Source organism: Staurois parvus, unplaced genomic scaffold (assembly GCF_062004578.1).
Source record: "Staurois parvus isolate SC_StPar_1 unplaced genomic scaffold, SC_StPar_1.0 ptg001329l, whole genome shotgun sequence".
NCBI classification, from domain to species: domain Eukaryota; kingdom Metazoa; phylum Chordata; class Amphibia; order Anura; family Ranidae; genus Staurois; species Staurois parvus.
In genome coordinates, this window is record NW_028319125.1 from 1102312 (window position 1) to 1121235 (window position 18924).

An 18924-nucleotide genomic window follows, 5' to 3' on the forward strand; every position below is an offset into this window, starting at 1 on the left:
TGAATGCAGGGGTCAGGAGTAAGTACCTGAGGAATTAGTGGCTTTAGAAAGTTGAAAGTCCCTGTGACAGAATAACAATACAGGGACACAATGTGGAGACAGGGACTTTAGTCACAACGCAGACAATGTGCCTGGGTGGTTTCCCCTTTCCCATGTTGTGGTCAATAGAAAACCACATGATGGTGCAATGAGGGTGTTTTTGTTTTGTTTTGTTTTTTTTTGCAAAATAAGCAAATACGTAAGAGAGCACTGCAAGGAAATGGCACCTTCATGAAGGCCTTGCTGTACGGGTCAGAGACACAAACTACTGCAGGGAAATCTTGCCTACATCTGTCTGAGAGATATCAGATGCTAACAGGGGATATGGCCCACAGGTGCTTCCCCAAAGCAAATGTTTCAATTCAGGGCGGCTTTGTTGCTTAGAGTGTTACTAAACCCACAACAGTGAAATCAGTCTGTATATGCAGTAAAGCATGCTTGTTATACTCACTGTGGAACCTAAGGGGTTAATCCTCTGCATTGTGTAAAAAGGCTGTTTGATCCTGTCTTCTCTGATCCTCCCCTTCTTCTACTGTCCCCAGTCCATCTGCTGATAGAACAGAGCCTTGGTGGCATGCTGCATATACTCAGTATGGTGTGTACTGCTAGAGAGGTTTTTTTTCTTGGGAGAGTGCATGTGATCAGCACAGGGCCAATCAGCACTGTCCAAACAGAGGTCAGAGGTTATGCAGCCTCATTGGACAGTCAGAGGAGAATGAAAACTCCTCCTACAAGCGTTAACATGTGCTTTGCTGGACACTGATAGGAGTCACAAGCCTGCTATATACTGCAGATGAGAAGGTATTTAGCATTTTATATTTACTAAATAATTAAATTTCCATGTTCTGTGTACTCCACTCAACATGATTTCCTGTGGGACAGGTTCACATCTGCGTTTTCACTCGGTGCTTTTTTTGGAAGCGTCTGGGACTTATTTCAATGCAAAGAGTTGCGTTTTTGGTTCTATAGAATGCTGCAGAAAAGCATGCAGTGCGTTTTTGCTGCATTCTTGCCATGTTTTTGATGCGTTTTAAATCTGCCTAGCAACAAGAAAGAAACCACAAAACGCGTCAAAAACGTATGTGCAAAAATGCATCGCACAGCACACTGCAGAAACGGATCAAACGCAAACCGCATAGGTGTGAACTCAGCCTTAGGGCTTGTTCACAGCATTAGGTGTGTCTGAGCATGCGTGTTTATGCGCAATCCCAAGCGTTCGTATGCGGCAAGTTCAGGGCAATCCATTAACTTCAATAGGTTGCCAAATGCACAGGAGCTCGCAAAAAAGTACTTCAGGCATGATTTTTAAATTCGCGTCACACCAAACCACATGTTACTGCGGTACATCGGAACGCACATGTCTTTATTTAGGGCTGATTCACACCATAGAAATGCAGTCCAGATGCTTTCTGCATGCGTTTCTGTGTGCGCGGTTTTGACGCGCTCTGGTGCGGTTTTTATGTGTTTTTAATGTGTTCCTGTTCATATTTTCCCCTCTCTTTCTCTTCAACAGGACATGTGCGTTCTGGTGCATTTTTGCTGCGTTTAGGTTTGTTCCAGTGCATTTTTGCTGCATTTTACTGCCTTCCGATACAGTTCAGTGCAGAAAGTATGCGGCATGATCTACTTTTCTTTCTGGAACTGGAACACACTGGAACTGACTGCACTGGTGTGGACAATGACACTGGAAACCATATAACTTACTATCAATGCGTTTTTGATGCAGAAAAAAAACACATTGGAGTGCATGTGGTGCGAACTGGCCCTAAGGGTGAAGAAAAAAAGAGGGGGGAAATGCACCGGAATGCATCAAAAAGCACAAATGCACCTGGACCGCATTTTTATGGTGTAAACTGGCCCTTAAGGTGAAGGAAAAAATGCACTAGAATGCATCAAAAAGCATAAAAAATGTGCATACAGAAATGCATCTGGACTGCATTTTAGGACCAGTTCACACTAAATGCGTTTCAGTTGCATTTTTTCTGCACCTGAAATGCACAGAAAGTAGGTTATATGGATGTCACTGTCATAGTTCACATCAGTGCTTGCAGTTCCAGGGTGTTCCGAATGCAGAAAAAAAAGCGGAATATGCTGCATTTGTTCTTCACAAAAGTGTACTGGAATGTAGTAAAATGCATCAAAAATGCACTGGAACGCACCAAAAACACAATGGAATGTACATGTCCCTATTTAAATTGTAGAAAAAGAGAGGGGAAACTATTAACTGAAATGCATTAAAAAACGCACTGGAACGCATCAAAAATGCACCGGAACGCGCCACAAATGCAAGTGAAAAAACGCTTCCAGAACACATCTGGGCTGTGTTTCTATAGTGTGAATCGGCCCTTAAGGTGAAGAAAAAAAAAGAGGATAAAACGTGCCAAAATTCATCAAAAACGCACTGGAACACATCTGGAATACATTCAGACTGCGCTAGTATGGTGTGAACTAGCCCTAAGGTGAAGAAAGAGAGGAATACATACACTAGAACGCATCAAAAAGGCACCGGAACGCATCTGGACGGTGTTTCTATGGTGTGAACTGGCCCTTAGGACCAGTTCACACTATATGCCTTTCAGTTGCGTTTTTTCTGCATCCAAAACACACAGAAAGTAAGTAATACGGTTGTCAATGTCATAGTTCCCATAGTTTGCCGTTCCGGTGCGTTCTAGATGCAGAAAAAAAAGTAGAACAGGCTGCATTTTTTCTGCACAGAACTGTATTTGAACGTGGTAAAACACACAAAAAACACACTGGAACACACATGTCTCTATTTGAAATGGAAGAAAAAGAGATGAAAAAATTATTATTATACAGGATTTATATAGCGCCAACAGTTTGCTCAGCGCTTTACAATATAACGGGAGACAATACAGCAACAATACAGTTCAATACAAGAGGGATAGGAGGGCCCTGATCCTGGGAGCTTACAATCTAGGAATGAACTGGAAAATTGAAAAAAAATAAATAAATAAAAAATGAACTGGAATGCATAAAAAAACGCACCGGAATGCATCAAATATGCACCAGAACGTGCCAAAAACGCTCATGCAAAAATGCATCCGGAACGCATCTGGACTGTGTTTCTATAGTGTGAATTGGCCCTTAAAGTGAAGAAAAAAAAGGAAAAATACACCGGAATGCATAAAAAGTGCATCAAAAACGCACCGGAACCCATCAAAAACGCTCATGCAAAGATGCATCCACAACACATCTGGACTGCATTTCTATAGTGTGAGCCGGCCCTTAAAGTGGAGAAAAAAAGAGAGGAAAAAATACACCAGAACACATAAAAAGTGCATCAAAAATGCACCGGAACCCATCAAACATGGTCATGCAAAGATACATCCACAACACATCTGGACTGCATTTTTATAGTGTGAGCCGGCCCTTAAAATGGAGAAAAAAAAGGAAAAAATAAACATGAATGCATAAAAAGTGCATCAAAAACGCACCAGAACCCATCAAAAACGCTCATGCAAAAACGCATCCGGAACGCATCTGGACTATGTTTCTATAGTGTGAACTGGCCCTTAAAGTGGAGAAAAAAAAGAGGAAAAAAATACACCGGAACGCATAAAAAGTGCATAAAAAACGCACCGGATCCCATCAAAAACGGTCATGCAAAGATACATCCACAACACATCTGAACTGCGTTTCTATGGTGTGAGCCGGCCGTAAACAGCTTGTCTCTTAAAATTTAGTTGGAGGCCAGTGTAGGAATTCATCGGAACGCATAAAAAGTGCATCAAAAACGCACCGGAACCCATCAAAAACGGTCATGCAAAGATACATCCACAACACATCTGGACTGCATTTCTATAGTGTGAAGCGGCCCTTAAAGTGGAGAAAAAGAAGAGGAAAAAATACACTGGAATGCATAAAAAGTGCATCAAAAATGCACCGGAACCCATCAAAAACGGTCATGCAAAGATACATCCACAACACATCTGGACTGCATTTCTATAGTGTGAACTGGCCCTTAAAGTGGAGAAGAAAAAGAGGAAAAAATACACCGGAATGCATAAAAAGTGCATCAAAAACGCACCGGAACCCATCAAAAACGGTCATGCAAAGATACATCCACAACACATCTGGACTGCGTTTCTATGGCGTGAGCCGGCCGTAAACAGCTTGTCTCTAAAAAATTTAGTCAGGGGTCAGTGTGGGAATTCACTGGAACGCATAAAAAGTGCATCAAAAACGCACTGGAACCCATCAAAAACAATCATGCAAAGATACATCCACGGCACATCTGGACTGCGTTTCTATGTTGTGAGCCGGCCGTAAACAGCTTGTCTCTAAATATTTAGTCTGAGGTCAGTGTAGGAATTCCTTGGGGGAAAAAAACCTATGTAACATTGCAACTATGTAACAACACAAGTGTACACTGCTCCACACCCTCCAATTCGATCCTCACTGCTCCATATCTGCCAAAACTGCCACATATGTTAATGGGCAGAACAATGATATAAACGCCCCGGGTACAAATACCCTCACAGGATAAATCATGACAGTTCCAGCCTGCAGGCTGGTTGTACTGTCAGCAAAGCAGCAGCTGGAGGATTGGCAGGACCATTTGCACACTTTCCTACTTTCACTTTTGCTTTTGACTGTCAAATGTCTAAAATTCATCTAAATAGATCCGTGACCTATAAAAGGTTGCTGTACTCTTCTACCAAGATTCGGGAATTTCCAGGGTGGAGGGATTTTTATGGCTGAAGTGATGCAAGAGAAGCATCCAGTGGGAGGAGGAGGAAGAGGAGGGTGGATCTATGGTACATAAAAAGCAGGGGCAGCGTGTTCATCGACAGATTGGTGTGAGAGTGACAGTTTCTGTGCGGAGCACAAGGAGGACATTGCAGCTGCAGCGCCACTCGCAGCGCCACTCGCAGCGCATCAGATCCTTGGCCATCACAGGTGAGCACACGTTTGGGTTCAATAAGAGATCGGCTGATAATGTCATTTTCCTACTTTAACAATTAGGAGAATTAATCCTGGAGAAAAGAGCACATGCAGCAGTTCACGATCGACTTGCGTCTTTGTTCAGCCAGACTAAAGCTGGTCATACATTATACAATTTTCTTGAGAATTTTGCTTTAGATTTACCAAAAACCATATAATAGGAGGTTAAACCTAAACATCACTTTCAGTTGTATCCAATCAGGTGGGCACTTGTACTACATAGTTGAAGGTAAATCTAAAGGAAATTGGACAGAAAATTGTATAGTGTATGGCCAGCCTAAAGCTGGCTATAGGCGAGTAGAATTTAGAATGAAAGTTCTTAGAAAAAGAATGTTATAGATGAGTCAAAAAACAAATGAAATTCACGTCGATCAGCAAATCATTTGGTTTTTTTTGCATCATTAGTGTGCCAACTGCAACACGCGATTTTTCTGCCGCAATCGAAGTGCCTGATTTCTTTTTTTTTGCTTTTTTGTTTTTTTAGAAAATCGAAACAATCGTATGAGCTTTTACTGTTTTTCAAATCGACAGAACTTTCATTTCTCGACTCGTCTATGGCCGGCTTAAGGGCCAGTTAAAGCTACAAAAATGCACTCCGGATACGTTTTTGCTGACAGTTCGCACCACGCGCAGTTCCGGTGCAGTTTTGATGCAGTTTGCTATGTTCCAGTATGGTTCTGTGCAGAAAAAATGTAGCATGTTCTACTTGTTTTCTGCACCGGAAACTGACTGCGTGAACCAGGGACATGGCAATACATGGAAAGCACTGTGCATGTATTTTTGATGCAGAAAAAAGCGCACTGGACTGCATCTAGTGTGAACTAGCCCTTAATGTCCAAATCAATCAAAATGCAAAGATTTATGATTAAAAAAAATGAACAGTTATGTTGGACTTTTTTTTATGTTAACAAACGATTTTCGAAGTGTGAGAAGTGGAATCCATCAGGAAAGGGTCAGGAAAGCACAAAATATCGTACTGCACAAGGACACATTCTGCATTTTGAAATCGATTGACAAAAAAAATGTACCTTTTATATTGTAAATGAACAACAATATTTCGACAAGTGGGGGAATATTTAGTGTCAATGATGGCATAATCATCAAGAATCAATCTATGGCCAGCCTAAGAACGTTTGTTTTTCTAATCATTGCTGGGGTCAAATCATCATTTGTTTTCACCCGCAGTGACAAGAAAACTCAAAAGGGCCGAACATTTTTCTGGGACAAAAGAATTTCTAACAGTGTATGTGGTTTGCATTCTGTAAAGTCCGTTTATTCTGAAATCAATTGTGAAAAGCAAACAAAATCTTTAGAATGTTCTGAGATTGTTTTGAGATTGTTCTGTGAATATTCAGAGATTGTTCTGAGATTGTTCAGGGATTGTTCAGAGAATGTTCAGAAAATGTTCAGAGATTGTTCTGTGAATATTTGGAGAGTGGTCTGTGGATATTCGGAGATTGTTCTGTGAATATTCTGAGATTGTTCTGTGAATATTCAGAGATTGTTCTGAGATTGTTCAGAGATTGTTCAGAGATTGTTCAGAGATTGTTCTGTGAATATTTGGAGAGTGGTCTGTGGATATTCGGAGATTGTTCTGTGAATATTCTGAGATTGTTCTGAGATTGTTCTGTGAATATTCAGAGATTGTTCTGAGATTGTTCAGAGATTGTTCAGAGATTGTTCTGAGATTGTTCTGAGATTGTTCTGTGAATATTTGGAGAGTGGTCTGTGGATATTCGGAGATTGTTCTGTGAACATTCTGAGATTGTTCGGAGATTGTTCTGAGAATGTTCTGCGAATATTTGGAAATTGTTCTGAGAATATTTGGAAATTGTTCTGTGAATATTTGGAAATTGTTCGGAGAATATTCTGAGATTGTTCAGAGATTGTTCGGAGAATGTTCTGTGAATATTTGGAGATTGTTCGGAGAATATTTGGAGATTGTTCGGAGATTGTTCAGGGAAAGTTCTGTAAATATTTCAAGATTGTTCTGAGAATATTTGGAGATTGTTCTGAGAATATTTGGAGACTGTTCTATGAATATTTGGAAATTGTTCGGAGAATATTCTGAGATTGTTCAGAGATTGTTCGGAGAATGTTCTGTGAATATTTGGAAATTGTTCGGAGAATATTCTGAGATTGTTTGGAGATTATTCGGAGAATGTTCTGTAAATATTTGGAGATTGTTCTGTGAATATTTGGAGATTGTTCTGTGAATATTTTGGAAATTGTTCTGTGAATATTCGGAGATTGTTCTGTAAATATTTGGAGATTGTTTGGAGAATATTTGGAGATTATTCTGTAAAAATTTGAAGATTGTTCTGTGAATATTCGGAGATTGTTCTGTAAATATTCGGAGACTGTTTGGAGATTGTTCTGAGAATATTTGGAGATTGTTCAGTGAATATTTGGAAATTGTTCGGAGATTGTTCGGAGAATATTCGGAGACTGTTTGGAGATTGTTCTGAGAATTTTCATACAAATTTTTCGAAAGCCCTTCCATAAGAATATTCGTTAGCAATCCTCTCCATCTATGGCCAGCCGAGCTATGTAACAATTATGTGTCAATAGTTCAATGTCAGTTATTCGTTTTTTGCAGTCAACAGAGTGTCGGGAAAGTCTGACCCCATGCAGCTTTCAGCAGTCAAAGTAAAAGGTTGGAAAAGTGCAGATTTTTCTCTGCTAATTACTCTGCAATGCCAGGACATAACGAGGAGTCATGGGGGCCTATGGTAACATTTTGATGGGGGGGGGGTCCCTTGGCTCTCACTGTAGCAAGGTTTCCACGTGTTCTACTATAAGCGAGGTGCCCAGTTGTTCCCGGTCTCATTGGTAAAGTGGGAGGGGTTAGAGTCTCTGTCTTGTTTTTTTGTTTTTTATGATTATCATTATCATTGGCATAACTACAGATCATGGGGCCCAGTAGCAAAATGCTGATGGGTCCCCTTGGCTCTCAGTCCCCGTAGCAGGTTTACACTTGTTCCTGTCTCGTTGACTGCTGCTGGTAAAGTGGGGAGAATTAGAATCTCTGTTTTGTGTTTTTATGATCATCAGGGGCATAACTACAGATCATGGGGCCCCATAGCAACATTTTGAAAGGGCCCCTTGGCTCTCTCTCACTGTAGCAGGTTTTCATTTGTTGCTCATACTGCTGACAAAGTGACATTTCATTAAAGCGGAGTTCCACCCAAAAGCGGAAGCTGCGCTTGTTTGCCTCCTCCCCCCTCCATTGCCATATTTGGCACCTTTTGGGGGGGAGGGGGGAGAGGAAAGCTGTTTTTGACAGGTACCCGCTTCCACTTCCGGCTCAGTTCACTGCTGCGATGTGATCCGGAAGTTTGGCCCCCCCCCTTCCTCCCGCAGTCTCCTTTCACAGGTCCCAGAAGACTGCCGGACCAATTAGGACAGCTTGCGGCTTAAAACGCTGTTAAAACAGACATGTATTTTTATAAAAATGCACTGCAGTGCGATGCAATATTTGGAACAGATGCTAAATTAATTCTGGGGAAGTTGGACACATGCATTTTATCGCATTGCAGCTCATACATTCAATTGTAGCAATATAAATGACCCCTTAGGGCAGGTTCACACCATAGAATGCTCATTTTTGACGCATTTCGGTGCATTCTTTATGCATTTTTGATGCTTTCTGGTTCATCTTCCCCCCTTTTTTTTCTTCAGCCTAATAAGGACCTGTGTGTTCTGCTGCGTGGTTGGTGCGTTTTTCTCCTGCATTCCAGTACGGTTCAGAGCAGAAAAATGCAGCATGTTCTACATTTTTTTTTCTGGAACGCCCTGGAACTGACCGCGCTGGTTTTTGATGCTTTCCGGTGCGTTTTGTTAATGGATTTCAGTTCATTTATCCCCTCTCTTTTTCTTCAATTCAGATAGGGACATGTGCATTCCAGTGTGTTTTTGGTGCATTCCTGTGCATTTTTGATGCGTTTTACTACATTTCAGTGCAGTTCTGTGCAGAAAAATGCAGCATGTTCTACTTTTTTTTTCTGGAACACCCTGGAACTGACCGCGCTGGTTTTTGATGCGTTCCGGTGCGTTCTGTTAATGGATTTCAGTTCATTTATCCCCTCTCTTTTTCTTCAATTCAGATAGGGACATGTGCATTCCAGTGTCTTTTTGGTGCGTTCCTGTGTGTTTTTGATGTGTTTTACTACGTTCCATTATATTTCTGTGCAGAAAAATGCAGCATGTTCTACTCTTTTTATAAAATGCCCTGGAACTGACCGCACTGGTTTTTGCTGCGTTCCGGTGCATTTTTTAATAGATTTCAGTTCATTTTTTCTCCTCTTTTTCTTCAATTTAAATAGGGACATGTGCATTCCAGTGTCTTTTTGGTGCGTTCCTGTGCGTTTTTGATGCGTTTTACTACATTCCAGTACAGTTCTGTGCAGAAAAATGCAGCATGTTCTACTTTTCTTTTCTGGAACGCCCTGGAAATGACCGCGCTGGTTTTTGCTGCGTTCCGGTGCATTTGTTAATAGATTTCAGTTCATTTTTTCTCCTCTTTTTCTTCAATTTAAATAGGGACATGTGCATTCCAGTGTGTTTCTGGTGCGTTCCTGTGCGTTTTTGATGCGTTTTACTACATTCCAGTACAGTTCTGTGCAGAAAAATGCAGCATGTTCTACTTTTTTTTTTCTGGAACACCCTGGAACTGACCACACTGGTTTTTGCTGCGTTCCGGTGCATTTTTTAATACATTTCAGTTCCTTTTTTCACCTCTTTTTCTTCAATTTAAATAGGGACATGTGCATTCCAGTGTGTTTCTGGTGCGTTCCTGTGCGTTTTTGATGCGTTTTACTACATTCCAGTACAGTTCTGTGCAGAAAAATGCAGCATGTTCTACTTTTTTTTTCTGGAACACCCTGGAACTGACCGCGCTGGTTTTTGATGCGTTCCGGTGCGTTCTGTTAATGGATTTCAGTTCATTTATCCCCTCTCTTTTTCTTCAATTCAGATAGGGACATGTGCATTCCAGTGTCTTTTTGGTGCGTTCCTGTGTGTTTTTGATGTGTTTTACTACGTTCCATTATATTTCTGTGCAGAAAAATGCAGCATGTTCTACTCTTTTTATAAAATGCCCTGGAACTGACCGCACTGGTTTTTGCTGCGTTCCGGTGCATTTTTTAATAGATTTCAGTTCATTTTTTCTCCTCTTTTTCTTCAATTTAAATAGGGACATGTGCATTCCAGTGTCTTTTTGGTGCGTTCCTGTGCGTTTTTGATGCGTTTTACTACATTCCAGTACAGTTCTGTGCAGAAAAATGCAGCATGTTCTACTTTTCTTTTCTGGAACGCCCTGGAAATGACCGCGCTGGTTTTTGCTGCGTTCCGGTGCATTTGTTAATAGATTTCAGTTCATTTTTTCTCCTCTTTTTCTTCAATTTAAATAGGGACATGTGCATTCCAGTGTGTTTCTGGTGCGTTCCTGTGCGTTTTTGATGCGTTTTACTACATTCCAGTACAGTTCTGTGCAGAAAAATGCAGCATGTTCTACTTTTTTTTTTCTGGAACACCCTGGAACTGACCACACTGGTTTTTGCTGCGTTCCGGTGCATTTTTTAATACATTTCAGTTCCTTTTTTCACCTCTTTTTCTTCAATTTAAATAGGGACGTGCATTCCTGTGTGTTTTTGGTGCATTCCTGTGCATTTTTGATTCGTTTTACTATGTTCCAGTACAGTTCTGTGCAGAAAAAATGCAGCATGTTCTGATTTTTTTTTCTGCATCCAGAACACCCTGAAACTGCAAGCACTATGCCATTGGAAACCACATAACCTACTATCCATGCATTTTTGATGCAGAAAAAAACCGCACTGGACTGCATGTGGTGTGAACTGGCCCTAAATGCTCCTGAAGCCACACTGGACTGCATGTGGTGTGAACTGGCCCTAAATGCTCCTGAAGCCAAAAAAAAAGGACCCACCCGAGGTGTGGCGGTGATGATGAAGCTCACACTTATCTTTCCATTTCATTCTTGTGAATATTAGGCCAGACAAACCACAAGCTGAATGGCTGAAATGCTTTGGTGTGTTCAAAAGGGTCATTTTAGACATTTTGTGCTATTTGTAGATCTTTCTACATTTGCAGGTTCTTAAAGGGTTAGTCCACCCAAAACCAATATTCTGTGCACATGCTGGCGGATTGAGCCACCCACCAGAATGCCTTCCAAGTTTCTGAGATGAGAAAGCGGGGCACATTGCACTCTTTCAGCATAAGGCTGACCATACACTATACAACTTTCTTACAATTTCTGCCCAATTTCCTTTAGTTTTACCGTCAACTATGTAGTGCAAGGGCCCGCCTGATTGGATACAATTGAATGTGTTTAGGTTTGACCTCCTATTATATGGTTTTTGGTAAATCTAAACCAAAATTCTCAAGAAAATGAAAGCTGGCTTCTTCTCCTCTCCCTCCTGCTGGCTTTCAGCTGCTGCAGAGCGAGCCATACAGGGGATTGGTTCCAGTAATTGCCTCCTGCTGCACCCATCACCCTCACTGTGCTCCATACATTTTCCCTTGGTGCCCAGGCCCCCCTGTGTGCCCCCACCCCCGCAGTGCTTCTGGATTCCCTCCTCTCCTTCCCACCGGCAGCTGTCAGAACACAATAGGATCCTTCTGGAAGGAGAGTGGGGGAGGGGTCCAGTAAATATGTCATGTTTACCAGCCCATTCCTTTCATGAATAAACACAATGAGTGATTTGTACTGATCACTCACTGTGTTCATTCATAACTCTGTGGGGGGGGGGGTGTATGTGTGTGTGTGTGTAGGGGGGTTTGGGGGAGAGAAGAGGGCCCTGTCAGGTTGGCTGTATGGGGCCCCATGGTTTCTAACAGCAGCCCTGATGATAGGTGAAGTAACCGACTTTTAACTTTGCCATCCTCAATGAAATGTATTCGGTCTCCTAATTATCCCTGTGTATATATAATAAATCCCAGTTATTGTGCAACTGGAAAAACCGGCTATCCTTGTCTGTAGTATCATTTTAACCACATCAATGAATCAATGCTGTTGTTGGGTTTTAATTACCACTTACTGATGTTGCATAGTTTTAGGGCATCTATGGTGTATTTTGCACATATTTTGACTGAATACTATATTGTTCTTAAAGGATCACTCCACCTAAAAGTGGTATATTAGGTTTAGGCGGAGCCTGATGGGCTGGGTCCTCTAAATTCTGGATGCTCCAGCAATGAGATCTCCCTCCCATAATTCCAGACTCTTTTCCTCTCCGCAGTGGGAGGCTTCCCTCAATAGGCACCCAACAGTAGCTCAAACTAGTGAAATATAGAAAGGAGCACCAGACCAAGACCAGATGAAAGAGTCCAGGAAAAATGTAAATGTTGGTAAAAAAAAAAAACCCTGATATAAAAACAGCCAACACGTTTCGGGGGCAACATCATTCCTCCTTCAAATGAATGGGCTCTCATGCCCATGCCTGCACGGCCGCATATATGTGAACAGGGGGTTAGAGTTCTCCTCACTGAACTCTGCAGTATCTAATTTCAGCCCTCCATCTCTTTTTTCTGAACAAGCTATAGAAATTCAGCACTTTGACTGGATGTAGAGGAGAGAAGACTGCAGATAAACAGGTGCAACTTATGTAGGAGAATTTTTTCCTTTTCTGTGTATCACCTGATAGCAGTCACTTCACTGGGTATATGTAAGGGTTTACAACCACTTTAAGAAAACTCACGTCGTAGCAAAAAATGAAGCTGTCTCAATGGGCATATAGTAAAGTTGCTGGTTTTAGGATCTGACCTGATGAAGGACCTTTTGGCCCTCGAAACACGTTGGAGACCACTTGTGTTCCTGTTATCAAAGCATCACTAGCAATAAAGATTTATGAACTCTGAAGATGGATGTTTGGTGTTCTGTTTTAAATTTTTACCTGGATTTCTCCATTGGGTGGCCCCTGTCTCTTGGAGGCCCCCAACCTTGTTGTAGAGCTGCCCAGTTCATCCTTATCATGTCCCAACACCACCCTTAATTTGACAGGTGAAAGTTTAGTCCAGCACCTCACATTTCTCTTTTCCTGGACTTTTCCAAATGAAAAGTGCATGGAGCACTTGCAATAACTGGTCATGTGACACGTCCTAGCCGTGGGGTTATAAGTATTGTGGCTAGCCGTGATGAAATTAGACGTGTTTAAAGGTTCACGGGATACAGGGAAAGGGGCCAGACCAATGGTTGTGAGTCTATGAAGATTTGTTTCACCATGAAAAAAAATTAAAAAGACAAGCCAACCCGTTTCAATTATAACAGTCCCCCTTCATCAGGGCTAACGGGACATGACCAACAAAAAGAATACAATAAACAGAGAATCAGGAAAGTCAATAATTGAAGCTTAGAGTTCCATCTACTGTCTGGAAATGAGAATACAAAATATTCAGTATCACTATGTAATATGTAATATTTCGTATTTACCCTACCAAAAAATATTTGGTTAATTTTAACACCCAACAGCAGATTTACCCCACAGATGAAGACATTTCTATATTTACAGCATAAAATATATGATTTTGGTATCTTTTTGTTCATATTTTCAGTTTTGCTCCGCTCTATATGAAGAGAATAAGAATTAAGATGGCCGCAGGGGCTCCAGTCACACTTGAGGACAACCCGGTGGATGAGACCAACAACGGGAAAAAGAAAAATTGGTATAAAAAAGTCTTAGGGAAATTAATCTCACCAATATGGCCAGCGCAAAGCCACGAACATCCGGAAAAGGAAAAGCAAGAGATAACAAGTAAGATGTCTGCTATGATGGTAACATACAGAACATGTGAGAGTTAAAATGGGACTCCAGCCAAAATACTTTTGACTTGGGTAAAATGGGGGAGGGTTGGATCCTCTGGGTAGGAACGATCTGTGTTTTTTCCTATTGTCAGCCCGCTCCAATCCGGTACTGTGATTCGGCACCCACTGTGTCCGCCACCACGGATGCAGGGGAGAGCAGGGAACACCAACAATGGATGGGTCGTTGAACCCTATAGGTGACATCACCACTCCAAGCCTTACTAGTCATTCTTGGAACTTTCTCTCTTCTCCCCTGCATCTGCCACTGGCTGACACAAGGAGATCATGTGACCGGAGCGGAATATACAGATTTTTCTTACACTGGTTAATGAGAATAGGTGTTCAGAGGGGAGAAGGGGAGATTTCTAAGATTAGTTGGGTGGTACCTAGAATTCCACTATGAGGCCCACCCTCCCTGGCAAGAGGTTAATGGTTGCCAGAATTAAGCCGGTTGGCCAGGAGGGGCGGCTGCCCTGGGTGCAATAGTTTACTGCAGGGATGGGGGCGCCTTCCTTCTGTTACAAGGCAGCAGCAGTGATTTTCACAAGCGAGGGACTGCTGGGCGTAGGATCTCCTAGGCTTGCACATCATGAATGGGGAGGGACGCAGTTTGGCATCTTTGCCCCAGGCGCTGGATGACCTTGTCCCGGGACTGAAGCTGGCTACAGATGGTTCAAATATCAGCTGGTTCAGGAAGGACCAGCCAAGATTCGAACCATCTATGGGCAGGCTGATTGTACCCAAGTGGATCGATAGCATGTTGGATTTGTACCTGCAATTATTGCCAGCGGTTATAGCCGCGATCAATAATAACTGTGTTCTCCTAGCAGAGATGGCCCCTTGCATTACTCCCCCCCCTTCCTACCATAAGAACACAATAACTCCACAGAAAGGATTCCCCCATCAACCGTGACTGTGTTATTGGTGGAATCGAGCAATTGCAGGAGAGAAAATCGCATAATAGTGAGCGACATATCAGACTGGATGTCGCTCCACTTCCTTAAACTGAACCTCTCCAAAACCGAGTTTCTTGTCTTCCCCCCAGCCCGGACACCACCCCCCACTGACTTCTCCGTCACATCCAACAACGCCACCATCAAACCCGCCCCGCAGGCCAGAGTACTTGGTGTCATTCTGGACTCCAACCTATCCTTCCAGCCCCAAGTCCAATCTTTAACTAACTCATGCAGACTCCACCTCCGCAACATCGCCAAAATCCGCACGTTCCTAACCCCAGAAACCACTAAACAGCTCATCCACTCCCTCATCATATCACGACTCGACTACTGCAACTCCCTCCTCACTGGCCTGCCTCACCGCTGGCTATCCCCACTTCAGTCGATCCTGAATACGGCTGCCAGACTCATTCACCTTTCCAACCGCTCCGTTTCCGCCACCCCCCTCTGCCAATCCCTCCACTGGCTTCCGATTGCGCAACGGATCAAATTCAAAATCCTAACACTACCGTACAAAGCTGTCCACCATACTGCCCCGAACTACATCGCCGACCTAATATCCAAGTACCGCCCAGCACGCACACTCCGCTCCTCACAAGACCTCCTTCTCTCTAGTTCCCTGGTCTCCTCCCATGCCCGCCTCCAGGACTTCTCCAGGGTGTCATCCATCCTCTGGAACTCCCTGCCCCAACCCATCAGATTATCACCTACTCTCCTCTCCTTTAGGCGCACCCTGAAAACCCATCTCTTCAGGGAAGCCTACCCCACCCCCTGCTAACTTGCCGACCTCCTCCACTCTTCCTACCACTCCATCCCCCACAGCTATCTCCTCCTGTGCCACCATCCCCTCCCTTCTAGATTGTAAGCTCGAAAGAGCAGGGCCCTCAATCCCCTCATGTTTTGCATTGTATTGGTATTGTTCTGTCACATGTTCTGTCCCCCTTTGTAATGTACAGCGCTGAGCGAACTATTGGCGCTTTATAAATACTGTATAATAATAATAATGATAATAATAATCTATGGCCTGCCTTATACCCAGCGCAGTGAAAAGTCAGCACTCCCCCTCACACACTCCCCCCCATGCAGTAACCACTCTCAGTAAAAGACCAAAAACACAGCCTCCCCTTTTTTTTTACAAAACAAGTCCAGGTGAGTTCATTTGTGATGAGGGGTGTGGCTGTTACTCTGCTCTGCCAGCACAGTTCACTGCAGTGTGAGGGCAGAAAGCATCATTTCTGTAAGAGACAGGTATTTTAAGGCATTTCCAAGCCCAAACCAGTGACAATTAATAACATCCAGGGATACAGGACGATAAAGAGGGAAATAGGCGTGAGATGTCAGGACTCTAATCGTAGATCTACTTTAATACTCTTGGTACTCTTGATTTGTAGTTGAAGATGTACAGAAGCTGATAGAGGAGCAGCATTACGAGTATGCCAGCAAAGGCTTGATTGAGTTAGGACACAAGGTTGTCAGTGGATCGGAAGAGCCAACATTGCACATGGAGGAGCTTGAACCCCTATATCAGAAACTCAAGGCTGAAGTATTTCGAGTGATCAAGGAGTCCATCAGCAGTATGGACCAGGAATTGCTGCAACAGGCTATACAGACCATAGTAGAACAGGAATCAGAAGATTTAACCTTCATCCCAGACTTGAAAAATGATGACAGGTCATGGATGCAGACATGGAAGGAGTGCATCCAGCAGACTGTGGAGGAGCGCATCAATAAGCTACCCCAGGAGGAGAAATTGAACGGGCCTCCCTCCATCATCTCCCCTATCATTGGTATAGGAAAGCTGTTCAGGGACGACCTCATCCACGTGGTGACACATCTGAAACCATGCTACCCAGAGAACTTTGATGTCTGTAACACTTATGCCCAACATTATCACCGGCATATAAAGACGAGGACAGAAGAGATCACACAGTTTGAACTATGTGAGAAGGACAACTATGCAGTTCTGTGCTGGGTGCAGAACCTCTATCCGAAGTAAGTGGATTCATGTGTTATACTGTATATAATAATATATATTTAACACACCGTTTATAACATGAGAAATTAGCATCAAACACTAGAGAAGGTTGAAAGTAATACAACCCCAATTCCAAAAAAGTTGGGACGCTGTGCAAAATAAACATACATAAAAACAGAATGCAATGTGTAACGGAACCGACCCCAGAATGCACTTGGGTATTTCCGTTAGACTACCACTTCCCCGTCCGAACACCAACAACAGGCACCACAGTTGACCATACAAGACTAGACAACACCAGTCTTGAAGTAATCCAGAAGGTAAAACTAGTTTATTTCAACACAGATACAAGATATATACACTCGAGGGACAGTCACCCCTCCCTGCCTAATGACACAGGGAGGGGCAATCTACATTTAGTAACAAGAGACACACAGGTATACAAACTTCACACCAGCAGACAGTCCCATCAGGAGGGAGGGCTGCTGGAGACCCCCCCCCCACTAAACTAAAACACATAAACACATAAATCCCATAATAGTTTGCTCCCAAACCAGACAGACAATAGAACAATGGGATGCAGCCACATGGCATTAAACAATCCACAACCCTCACCCCACCTATACATGTCTACACAATATTAGGACAGATCACCCTGTACCCCTAACAGACACAGGGTGACTTACACATAATAGGGATATGGGGAGCTGAGATAGGGGTCTCCACACCTCTCCAAAGTGATCTGGGTTCCATGGGCCCCCCACCCAAAGTGACTCCCATCACACAATGGTTTGCAAATCTCATAAACCCACATTTTATTAAAAAACAAATCGAAAATATAATTTTAAGAAAAAAAAATAAGGTCATTTTAAAATTGATGGTAGCAACACGTCTCAAAAAAGGTGGGACAGGGCCATGTTTACCATGTTGTAGCATCCCCTCTTCTTTTAGCAGCACGCTAAACACACGTGTAGACCAGTTGCTGGAGTCTTGGGAGAGGAATTTTGTCCCATTCTTGCCTGATATAGGATTCTCACTGCTCAGTCCTAAGTCTTCTTTGTAGTATTTTTTTTTGTTTCAAGATGCAGCAAATACTTTTACTTGGTGAAAGGTCTGGAATGCAGGCAAGCCAGTTCAGCACCAGGACTCTTCTACTATGAAGCCATGCTGTTGTTATAGATGCAGTATGCGGTTTAGCTTTGTTCTGCTAAAATACACAATGTCTTCCCTGAAAACAATGTTGTCTGGATGGGAGCATATGCTGCTCTAAAACCTGGATATATTGCTTAGCATTAATGGTGCCTTTCCAGGTGTGTAAGCTGCCCATTCCATACACACTAATGCACCCCCATACCATCAGAGATGAAGGCTTTTGAACTGAGCGCTGATAACAAGCCGGAAGGTGCCTTTCCTTTTAAGTCGATATGGATATGGAGCCCATGGTTGCCAAAAAGAATGTCACATTTCGATTCGTCTGACCACAGAACAGTTTTCCACTTTGTAACAGACCATTTTAAATGAGGCTTGGCCCAGAGAAGTCAGTGGTGTTTCTGGATTATGTTCAGATATGACTTCTTCTTTGTATGATAGTGCTTTACTTTGCATTTTTGGATGGCACAGCAAACTGTGTTCACAGACAGTGACTTCTGGAAGTATTCCTGAGCCCATGCAGGAATGTCCATCACAGAATTATGCCTGTTTTTAATGCAGTGCCGTCTGAGGGCCCAAAGATCACGGACATCCAATATTGTATTTTGGCTTTGTCCCTTGCGCACAGAAATTTCTCCAGATTCTGGGAATCTTTTGATGATATTATGTACTGTAGTTGATGACATATTTAAAATCTTTACATTTTACATTGAGGAACATTATTCTGAAATCGTTCAACAAATTTTAAACGCAACTTTTCAGATTCGTAAACCTCTGCCCATCTTTAATTCTGAGACACTCTGACTCTCCAAGATGCTCGTTTTATACCCAATCATGTTACTGACCTATTGCTAATTAACCTACTTAGTTGCAAATGTTCTTCTAGCTTGTCCTTGTTAGTACCACTTCCTCTGACAGCCTTTTGTTGCCGTGTTCCAACTTTTTTAAGATGTGTTGCTGCCATCAATTTCAACATTTCCTAATTTTGTTTCTTAAAATGGTACATTTTCTCAAATGCGACT

General features: G+C 42.6%; 1 protein-coding gene across 2 annotated transcripts in view; it reads left to right on the top strand.

Moving 5' to 3' along the window:
• Positions 1-18924, top strand: part of TNFAIP2 (TNF alpha induced protein 2) — a 114143-nt gene that overhangs the window by 61661 nt on the left and 33558 nt on the right. The window contains exons 1-3 of one of the 2 annotated variants that reach the window (XM_089661360.1): positions 4807-4959; positions 13573-13772; positions 16170-16770. In XM_089661360.1, coding sequence (XP_089517486.1) covers positions 13589-13772; positions 16170-16770 — 785 coding nt within the window. In that variant the 5' untranslated portion in view covers positions 4807-4959; positions 13573-13588. Of the gene's footprint in view, positions 1-4806; positions 4960-13572; positions 13773-16169; positions 16771-18924 lie in introns of those variants that run through there. The other variant, XM_089661361.1, reaches the window with a different exon arrangement.